The following is an 11,259-nucleotide window of genomic DNA, read 5'->3' on the forward strand; positions in this document are numbered from 1 at the left end:
TAAATCTTCACCCAAATCCTAATTAAAAAAAAAAAAAAAAAAGGAAAAAAAAAGAACGCCACCCCACCCCCTACCTTTTTGTCTGTATGTGATAAAAAGGGAGAAGGCTGTAAGGCTGTTTGATGTTATAATGTCTAAGGAAGGAAGAATTTCAGGATGGAACCAATGGCAGCATTGTTGTTATTAGTTGCTGTGGAGTCAATTCTGACTCATGGTGACCCTGTGTTATAGAGTAGAACTGCTCCATAGGGTTTTCTTGGCTGAACTCTTTAACTGAAGCAAATTGACAGTCCTTTTCTTCCATGGTATCACCGGATGGGCTTGAACCACCAACTTTTAGGTTAGCAGTTGAGCACAAGTATGGAGAGGAGGGAAAACCATCAGAATTCACTGGTTGTAGCCTACCTACTGTTTTTTTTAAAAAAAAAAAAAACTTTTTTAGGGCACAATATATCTGTGATTTTGACACACCATATTCCTTGTTCTCCCCATAGCCATCAGTCTGGAAATCCTTGTTCATCCCACAGCTGCTGCTGACCCATCCTCTGACCATCTTCATTTCACCTGCCCTATCAGTCCAAGTACTCTCACCTTCATACTCACTCCACCACCCCACCCCCCACAAAAAATTAGCTGTTGGAGAAATCCAAGACATCTGACATACTAGCATGATTGAGATACAATCAGTTGTTTGCTGCTGGACAAACCAGAGACCACCCTATCTTATCTGTAGTTTCTTGTCCTGCTATAGCCCACATTTGTTTCTCTGCTTTCGATGGCAAGGAACAGGCACAGAGCAGAAATGTCTGTTTTCTTCCCAATGTGTAAAATACTGCCCAAGAGCCTCAGGCCAGAGGTCAACATTGCCATACCCCCATGAGACTGGCCTGCTGAGTCAATGCTAGCCCCAAGAGTCTATGTACAGGTCCATACAAGGTCATCCTCAGAGGCATTCCCAGCTAGGAGACTTTCCTCCATTTCTGTTTGTTCTTCCCTACTGCCCACAACCTCTTATTTCATTTCAAACACAGCTACTAGTCTGAACTAGTTCAAAGGGTCATCGGTTTCCCTGTTTCATATGAATTGTAATATGAAAATGATTGGAAACCACATTAAATATTATAAATATTTATACAAATAAATAGTAAAACATTCAATTAATACATTAAGATACTACTGTATTAATAAATATTGATAATTACTCCATTAGTTATTAATATATTGATAATTACTCTATTGATTAGTAATAATGATCATTCTAATAATTAGACTAACCAATTCTAAATATATTTATAAGTTTAGGTAAGGTAGTTATTGCATTTTACCTCACTAGACTGTTACAGAGCCATTCAATATTAGAAATACGAATATGTAGAATTTTTTAAATGCTCACAAAAATATTAAAAAAAACTACAATACTAAATTGCATATACATATATATGTTGTTGTTGTTATGTGCCGTCGAGTCGGACCCGACTCATAGCGACCCCTCCTTGGGTTTCCGAGGCAGTATCAACTACAGAAGTAGATTGCCCCATCTTCCTTCCGAGGAGTGGCCGGTGGGTTTGAACCACCAGCCTTCTGGTTAGCAGTCAAGTGCCTTAAGCACTACGCTACCAGAGCTCCCAACATATATATAAGGAATACTATAAGACATAAAAAGAACTAAAAATGGGAGAAGAATTTAGGTGAACTTTTTCCTTTAATAAATAACATATCAAAAATAGGTAACTAATGGTATTATATTTTAAACAGCAGAAGGGCATAATAGAAGTATACTAGAATCTGTTCAGATTTATGATTACTGGGGGCTAAGAAATCAGGTACTTAATTTCCTCACAAAATTCCTGACTGATGTGTCTACATGGTTGACCTTTGTGAATGACTGAGCAGCCACTCTCTCTTTTGCCACACCCCCACAAGACTGACCTGTTCAGGTCAATCCTAGGCCCGTGAGTCTATGCACAGTTCCACACCAGGTCATCATCAGAGGAATTCCCAGCCAAGAGCCTTCATTTCCCCTCATTCCTCTCCACTGCCCACGACCTCTAATTTCATTTCAAATAGTTACTCCAACACATTTTATTTCACTGGAAAAATCTATAGAAGAACCAAATAGGGTCCCCAAAAAGAACACATTTACCACATCTTAAATAAAATTTACCTTACCTCTTAATTGAGGCTCTATGTGATAGAAACCACAGGTGTCCAAGAGAATGCTCTGCTTGGTCCTTTGATAAGGCATTGCCAGCAGCTGTGATGTCTGCTTTCTGGCCCATGGACCATTAAAATATGTTAGTTATCGAAAACATGTAGATAAACATAACACATGGAACTACATGCTGTTTGCAGCTATTCACACACAGGCAGTAAAGTTTCAACTAGGAAGGAAAAATATATTATTTATCAAAAAAATAGCTCTAATATATAGAAAAAAGCTCAATCCTCTGGGGCCAAAAATCCGCCCTTGTTCACATTTACAAAGCAACTGAGTGTACCCAGCACTGACTAGGAGTAGTGAGTTAGGGGCATCCTTGATAAGGCCTTCCAGTCACCTACTAAATAAGCAGATGAAAACAATATGAGATTTTTCATTTGTGCAAGGACAAAGAGAAATCACTGGATGTGAAAGATGCAAGATGTAGTCCTAGATCAGTTAAGACTCTTCACAGATCTTAAGAGAGCAATTTGAAAGTATTGACCAATGTCCTATATCCTTGAGAATTAGTATTAACAAGTGATGTGAATGGTTGTTGCAATGGATGGGCTTTTTTCCTCCACTCTTTTCTCCTCAAAATCCAGGTGGATAAGGTATTGTGTGACAAAGTATTGAGGTGAAAGGGAAGGGTCATATGGAAAGAGGGCATTACACCAGCTTCTTGGCCTCAAAGAAACTCTTGAGGTGACGCATCTGCCAGATGCCAGTGAGAATGAGGATGACAGTCTGAGCAATAGACCACCACAGGACCCTCTGGTTGGTACTCTCGCTGGTCAGACGGAAGCGTTCTTCACGATACTGCATGGGGCAATGAATACAGGTTAAATGTGGAGGAGAAACAGTCCAGGGCTGTTGTAAGTTCCCTCCCTCTTATACTACTACTCAACTCCAAGGTCAAATGCCTTCTAGAATACTATTTGTGAATCCACTAAATATGCCACTGTTTTTCCACTGAAATTGTCCCAAAGAAGTGACAGTGCTATCATTCTACAAGCATGTTCCTACCATTTGAAATAAGATCCAAAGAAAACAGGTGAGGAAATGACTATTACTTGAATTTTCCTCTTTTTATTGAGCCCTTCATTTTCTTTAGAACTTAAATATTACTATCTGTACTAATACCCTACCTTCCATTCTCTAAAGAGTTGATCTCTGAAGTGGGGAAGGCACTAAAAAGAAACTTTCAGTAGGTCTAGTGGGTATAAAGGTCAACTGCCATCTCAAAGTACAAGGAGATAATGCCCTTACCCTCTGGTAATCTTGCTCCTTCTGGATCTGCTCCACCTGATCAAGCAATTGCCGGGCTCGGAGTTGCAGCTCTGTCAGTTTATCCTTGGCAGCAATCTCTGGGTAGTTGTTGGCATGTTCCCCAACCTGGATGTCTAGGTGCACACGCTAGAAGGAAGCACAGGATTGGAGCCCAAAAGTAATGTGGTGGTTATGTTTTTGTTTTTGTGTCAGCTTGGCTGGGCCTGGTTGAGTGGCTGGGCAGATGATGGTAGTTACTCCCCATGATGAGACAGGCAATCAACTCCATGGTGGGATCTACCACAAGCAGCTGAGTAGCTGCTTTGGGTATGTGGTCTGCTTCTTATACATAAGCAGCAGCCTTGGGAATGGTCTCTAGCCTATGGCACGCTTAGACCCTGCATGTAGCCATGTCATTACTCAGCAGCCTGCTATGCTCTTCCAACCTTGGGACTTACAATGAACTTAAGTTAATGGCCTGCCATGTGGTGTGGTAACATCGGGACTGTGCCTTTTTACTTGTCAACCTTGGGGCTTCTCAGCTTCAGCAGCCAGCAGCTGTCTGAGTGAAGAAATGCCTCCAGTGGGCTGGGAACAGGAGGCAGGGCTGGACCCCAAGGTTGAGGGGCTCTTACTCAGCCCCTAGAGCCTGGCACTTTGAACTTGGACTTAAAGCCTCCAAACTGTAAGAATAAACTCCTGTTTATTAAGGCCATCCCATTTGTGGTATATTCTTGTCAGAGCGGCACTAGGTAACCAGAACAAGTAATAAGGCAGGAACATTTGACATTATGGTGTCTGAATGGTAAGGCCTCCAACTGTCTGTTCAGGTTAAAAGGCAGTCTCTGTGTAACTGACTCTTGTTCTGGATGTGGGACAGAGGGCAATCATCTCTCTCCCCAATAGTGACTATGCCACAAAGTATCATATATGTTGACCGCAATAATTCAAAAGTTTGAAAACAAGTGAGATTCCAAGCTGCAGCCAAAGAGAAAATTCTCTTACCAGTTTGCCACCAGCAAAGAGAGCCATCTTGGTAGAGTTGGAGTGCAGACAGATCTGATGGTCACCAGGAGTATGCGAAGTGAAAGTGAAGCGGCCCTCTGAGCCATATTGCCGTGACAGTACCACCTGCAACACAGCAGTGACCACTCTACCCCCAACCAGCTGCCGTCATCTTTACTCTGACCTCTCAAAGTATCTATCTACCTTAAAGTGTGAGCTTGTCATGTCCCTGAGCCCTAAACTGGGTGCTTAAGCCAATTCTTGACATCACACAGGGCTTTATTCAAGAAAGGTTTAATGTGGCCTACAAGTCACCCGTGCGATCAGAATGGAGGCCTTACCTTCCCTTCAGGGTCCTTTACTTCCACATGCATCCCTAGGCCAGGGGTTGAGGGCAGGAAGACCTCTTTTTGCTTATCCCACATTTGTGTGCGGTAATTCCCTGTAGAGCAAACAGACCAATCACAACCCGCCAAGCCACCTCATCAGCCCCGCTGTCTACACTCAAGGTGTGGGCGGGCTCCCGCGGCTCCTCGAGGCATCAGGCAGCGGACACTGTTGGGGCCGGCCAACCCAGCTAGGTCTGGCTTTCTCAGAGCACCGTGAGGTGCGCTGGGTAAGGAGCAACAGGCCAAGTCTCAGGGGAGCATCGCGACTCGGCCGAAGCCGGCGAGGAGGAGAGAAAAAAGGGCCCTCTCCACCCTCACGCCCGCCTGACCGATGACCATGGTCTCATCAGGGATCTCTTCGATGAAGCAGCGCTTCTCGGTCTCTCCGATATGGAAGTAGAGCGCTCGCACCCCCGACGAGCACAACACCAGCAGCAGCAACAGTACCAACCGCGCCATCGCCGGCAGCCGCCTGGCCGTGACACCTGCAGTGTTTCGCTCCGCCCAGCGCGCGTGCGCGGGCCGCTCCGCCCAGCGCGCTTGCGCAGGCCGCTTAGCCATAACGCGCAAGTCCTGTCGGGAGTGTGGCTTTTGTGGGTGGCGACATCAATCTTGTGCTGCTGCTGCGGGCTTTCGGCCTGTCTTCGAATGTTTGTTAGGATGTGGCCTGTTCTCTGAACAGCGTACTGTGTAAAGCCCTAGCGCTGTAGCACTCCGAGGCAGACGATCCGTCTGGAAGCTAGTTTGAAGCCAACGGTCTGATGTGCGTCCTCCAAACAGTCTCTCGACCTTTCCAGTCTGAAACCCTCGCTCCTTGTAGCATCGCGTCTGTACCGCTATGACTGAGACTACATCCTTGATTTTCTGGGCCCACAGCTAACAATAAGTTAACAGATACTTACCAGGTGCTGACTGCCCCACGTGCCTTAGTTGATAATACATTAGTGAATAAAATCTAGAACCTCAGACGGCCTTACAACCGGGAGCTGAAGTGACCAGGAACAAATACAAGGTGATGAATTTTGAGACGTTTCCAGAAGACGACTTTTGCCAAGAGAATGCAACAGCTGAGGGGAAAGTGGACAGGATGGGAGGGAGAGGGAGGTCAGATGGTGCAGATAGGTGCACTTGAGGTGGTAAGGTATTCAAACTTTATTAAAAGTGCTTAAACACCAGGGGTGTGATTGCCATGATTTAACTTTTAAAAAAGAGCACCCTGAATTATCCATTTTGTAAGCTATAGACTATCATTGGGAGCTCCGGTAGCATAGTGCCTAAGGCACTTGACTGCTAACCAGGAGGTTGGCAGTTCAAACCCACCAGCCACTCCTCGGAAGGAAGATGGGGCAATCTACTTTCGTAGTGATACTGCCTTGGAAACCCAAGGAGGGGTCGCTATGAGTCGGGTCCAACTCCACAGCAAACAACAACAGAGTATCATTAGGTGAACGATTGATGGAGCATTTTTAGTGGAAGGGGTCGGGCTGACAACACCTGGACTCAGTAATTTTAAGCATCCAGAGAGGAACAAGCTACATGTGCCTGCCTGATGGGGTGATGCACCAGAAGTGTTGTAGAAGTACACAATATTACCTACAAAGTACTCTTGCTCCCACTTCCCCCAAAGAACCTTAAACCAGTCAAATCTGTTGGTTTAACGACAGGAAATACAGGAGTTGAAGGAGCATTGCAGATGAGGATGAAATCAACCAAATCCAGAATTCAGGAAATTCTGTACACCAAATAATCCAGTTTCTTCAACAAGTAAGTAGCATAGAAAAAAAGGGAAAGGAAAGATTGTTACAGATTAAAAGAGGCTTAAAAAACAGAGAAACCAAATGGAATTTATGGGCTTTGTTTGATTGTGATTCAAATCAACCACAAAAAAAGTAACATTTTTAAGACAATTGAGGGGGCCTCTAATAGGACATGGGTGTTACATGATATTAAGGAATTACTGACATTGTTGCAGGTAATTATGATATTGTGAAGTTTTTTTTTGTTTTGTTTTTTAAGTCCTCAGAGATACATATTGAAGAATTTACAGTTTTGTTTTGCTTTTAAATGACTCTGGCTGCACTGTGGTGAGTGATTGCAAGCAGATAAGAATAAGTAACAGTTTGGAAACTTGTCAGGAGATGGTTGTTACCCTCCTGATAAGAGATGGGAATTGATGGGAATGGGAGAAGTGATGGAAGAGACATCTGGAAACTAGAACTAAAAGTTTCAGTACCAAGTTTTCACTCACTATGCGCTTCAATCAAGCACAAAGCTTGAATCATTTTTGTTTTCATATCCTCAGCCCCTATCACTGACTCTTTTTTCTCTCTATGGTAATCTCAGTTTACTCAGTGTCCCCTTGGTGGAGATTTAGAAAATACAGTTGCCATAATTCATGCACTCACACTTGCCTTTGTGTCATAGCTGGGATGTGTGTGTGTCTTTTTCACTGGCCTATGGACAACTTGGGAGCTCTGGTAGCATAGTGCCTAAGGCACTTGACTGCTAACCAGAAGGCTGGCGGTTCAAACCCACCAGCCACTCCTCGGAAGGAAGGTTGGGCAATCCTACTTCCGTAGTGATACTGCCACAGAAACCCAAGGAGGGGTCGCTATGAGTCGGGGCTGACTCGACGGCACATAACAACAACAACAACATAGACAACTTAGGCCTGGGAATATAGTAGATAGTGTTCAGTGAAATAAAACCAGGTTTTGTGGCTCCAGTGGGCCTTTAGAGGTATATGTGGGGTCCCCGGTACTTGCTTGCCTGTGTCTTCCCTCCTACAAGCACACACATACGCACACACACAGAGAAGTTACAGTCATATCTGTCTTAGTGAGTTTATCCCAGAAAAGCTGGTATTGTACAAAGACATTAAAAGAAGAAGCTTATTAAGGTCACCCTCCCTGGTGAGGACAGCAAGCTCAGTACTACCAGGGTTTATGATTTTCTTTCTTTAATGCTACAAATTTGGATTTTGGTATGAAATCTGCTAATTTTTAAGAATTAACAATTTAGTTCAACTCTTGTCTCACAGAGCAGAAAACAAAGCAAAATTTCTTGGCACATTTGGCAGCTAAGCTGCCAGTTTACTGTCTCTCCAAATCTAATTGGGTATATTCTTCAGCTTTTGTTTACATGACCTCTCTGTTAAATTCTTGCCCATGGCACCTTCTCCTCTACTTCTCTGCTTAATTTTCCTCCTTCATTCTTTTAAGAAACTGGTGGAAGAAGGAACTGAAAAACCTGAGGTAAGAAAATTGAGGAAAAGGAAAGTAGAAGGAAAACTAGGAATGAGTAGGGTCATGAGGTATATGTCTACCTACTCATACCACAGTATTTTGAAATATAAACCCAAAAAAAAAAAAAAACCAAATTCACTCCCATCAAGTCGATCCCAACTCATAGCAACACCTCCTTGGGTTTCTGAGGTGCTATCTCTGTGGAAGTAGATTGCCCAATCTTCCTTCAGAGGAGTGGCTGGTGGGTTTGAACTGAATATAGAGGAAAATAAAAATCAAACTAGAAAGTTGCTTGTTGGGCATGGAATTAGAATAAAGCAAGGTTAAAACTTTGTTTCTAACTTAAAAAAAAGAAAAGGCTTTTTTAGAGCAATTTTAGCTTTACAGAAAAATTGTGCAGAACATGGTGTTCTTATCTACCTCCTAATCCCCGGTACATTTCTCCTATTCACATCTTGTATGTTTTTAACATTTTATTGAGAGAATTTGCAAACACACATAAAAGTAAAATAGTTAACATGAACTTTTATATACCCATCATTCAGTTTCAACAGCGGTAAATTTTCCGCCATTTTTGTTTTATGTCTGCAGTTTTTTTCTCTGAAATATTTTAAAGCAAATCCTGGACATCATATTATTTCACCTATAAATACTTCAATGTCTGTCTTTAACAGATAAGGATGTGAATATACCATTATCACAACCAACAAAACTTAAAACTAATAGAAAAAATATCTAATATTTAGTATGTATTCAATTTTTCCTCATTTTTTCTAAAAAACACATGAAAAAATGCTCATGATCATTAGCCATTGTTGTTGTTGTTGTTGTTGTGTGCCGTCGAGTCAAACCCGACTCATAGCGACCCCTCCTTGGGTTTCCGAGGCAGTATCACTACGGAAGTAGGATTGCCCAACCTTCCTTCCGAGGAGTGGCTGGTGGGTTTGAACCGCCAGCCGTCTGGTTAGCAGGCAAGTGTCATTAGCCATTAGAGAGATGCAAATCAAAACAAGGTATCATTAACCAGCATTAATAGCAAAATTAAAAAAAAAAAAAATGCGGGTGAAGGTAGGCAAAGACTAGAACCTTCATACACTACTGTAAAATGATACAGCCATTAAGGAAAATAGTATGGCATTGCTTAAACAGTTGGAAATAGAAATACCATATGATCCAGCAATCTCATACTAGGTATTTATCCTAGAAAAATAAGAGCTGTTACATAAACAGATGAGGCACACATGTTCATTGCAGCATAATTCACAATAGCAAAAGGATGGAAACAACCTAAGTACCCATCAACAGATAAATGGATAAACTATGGCACATATACACAATGGAATGCTGTGTAATGTTACAGAACAAAAATGATCCTGTAAAACATAACAATGATAAACCAAGAGAACATTATGCTGAGTGAAATTAGTCAATCACAAAATGACAAATATTGTATGAGACCACTACAGTGGGAAGTCAAGAAAAGGTTTACACAAAGAATCATTGTTTGAAGTTTACCTGGGATGGAAGGGGAAGGAAAGGTAAATACTAACTAGAGGTAGACACTAATTAACTTGGGTGAAGGAAAAGGCAGTGTACAATAAGGGAGAAGTCAGCACAGAGTGATCACTGGGAGAAGCATACCAGTTAAAGGCAACAGAGGTAAATACTGTTACATACACAATCCTGCAATAACAATCTGTAAGTGGATACATAGACAAACTGAACAGGGATGAGAAGGCGAATGGAACTACACCCACCTATACATATGGTTGACAAAGGATATTGCTACATATATATGTATATATGTATGTGTGTGTATATCTACACACACACACACACACACACATATATATATATATATATATATATATATATATATATACTGCAAATATATCCATGAATATAGTAGAGCATACAGGGGACAAGGTTATGAATACTTCTTTGCCATAGCCAAACAAATTAAGGGAATGAGTCGCTGGGCCTGGGGGGCCATAGTTTTGGGGGACATAAAGGTCAATTGGCATAACTATTCACAAAGACAATGTTCTACATCCTACTTTAATGAGTAACCACTGGGGTCTTAAGCCATCTAAGGTACGAATATTGGTCTCTGCCTGTTTGGAGCAAAGAAGAGTGAAGAAAATCAAAGACGCAAGGAAACAATTAGTCTAAAGAAATAATGGACCACGCAAACCCCATTCTCCACGACCCTGAGACCAGAAGAACTAGATGGTGCCTGGCTACCACTGCTGACCACTCTGAACCAAAGACAACCAAACCAGACTGACTGCTGTTGAGTCGATTCATAGTGACCCCTCTTTGGGTTTCTGAGGCAGTATCTCTGCAGAAGTAGATTGCCCAGTCTTCCTTCCAAGGAGTGCCTGGTGGGTTTGAACCACCAGCCTTCTGGTTAGCGGTCAAATGCCTTAGGCACTACACCACCAGGCTTTCCTGACCACTATGAAAGGGATCACAATAGGAGGTATTGGATAGAGTGGGAGATAAATGTGGAACATAACATCATAAAAATGATCAGGCTTACTGGTCTGATAGAAACTGGTAGAATCCCCAAGAGTATGGCCCTTAGTCACCCTTCAGGCCTGGAACTGAACTTTAAGTGAAACAATAGGGTCTATAAGGTGAACAATAACACCAGGGTGGTATACAGGCACTCAGAACTATCAACCATAAGACATCAAAAGGGCAGCATTTGCCCAAGAATAAAGGTCAGAAGGCAAGAAGAGATAGGAAAGAAGGACAAAGGGAAATGATAAAGACCGGGAGGAAATGAGAAGAGTGCTCTTACATTGTGGGGATTGTAATCAATATCACAAAAAAACGTGTATGAATTCTTAGAAAACCAATTTGCTCTGTAAACTCACCCAAACCACAATATAAATAGATTTTTTTTAAAAAATGTTTAATGCAGTGAAACCTGTGGGAGCCAAAACTTGACAGGATTGCCTTGTTTTTCCAGGCTTCACAAGTTTTCCACCTTCGATGGTGCAGTCTTGTCACTTTTCTATTAGTGGAAAATATTGAGTTTTCCTTCTCTAACAGCTTTCTGCTTTACACTGGTCCCAGTTTTTACAGGTTTTACTGTTTTAGACTGTTCAAGAGTTCGAACAAGGTCTACTTATTGCATTTTCTTAAT

At 42.1% G+C, this 11,259-nt stretch overlaps 1 protein-coding gene across 1 annotated transcript; it reads right to left on the reverse strand.

Moving 5' to 3' along the window:
- Window positions 1-2,866: 2,866 nt before the first annotated feature.
- TMED4 (transmembrane p24 trafficking protein 4) lies at window positions 2,867-5,421 on the reverse strand. Its single transcript, XM_007956412.2, has 5 exons — window positions 5,190-5,421; window positions 4,813-4,913; window positions 4,472-4,597; window positions 3,467-3,613; window positions 2,867-3,016 (listed from the first exon to the last, which is right to left on the reverse strand). The coding sequence occupies exons 1-5, from the start codon at window positions 5,419-5,421 to the stop codon at window positions 2,867-2,869; spliced, it is 756 nt and encodes a 251-aa protein (XP_007954603.2).
- Between the last annotated feature and the right edge of the window lie 5,838 nt (window positions 5,422-11,259).

This window comes from Orycteropus afer, unplaced genomic scaffold, assembly GCF_000298275.1.
Source record: "Orycteropus afer afer isolate SDZICR_OR568_19922 unplaced genomic scaffold, OryAfe1.0 scaffold00618, whole genome shotgun sequence".
Taxonomy (NCBI): domain Eukaryota; kingdom Metazoa; phylum Chordata; class Mammalia; order Tubulidentata; family Orycteropodidae; genus Orycteropus; species Orycteropus afer.

Bases quoted from the DNA above. Each gene is read 5' to 3' on its own strand.
- TMED4 (XM_007956412.2), bottom strand. From the start codon at position 5,421: ATGGCTAAGCGGCCTGCGCAAGCGCGCTGGGCGGAGCGGCCCGCGCAC. The intron at 4,598-4,812 runs GTAAGGCCTCCA...GCTGTGTTGCAG, and splicing joins TAAAGGACCCTGAAGGGAAG to GTGGTACTGTCACGGCAATA. The intron at 3,017-3,466 runs GTAAGGGCATTA...TGCCCCATGCAG, and splicing joins AGGAGCAAGATTACCAGAGG to TATCGTGAAGAACGCTTCCG.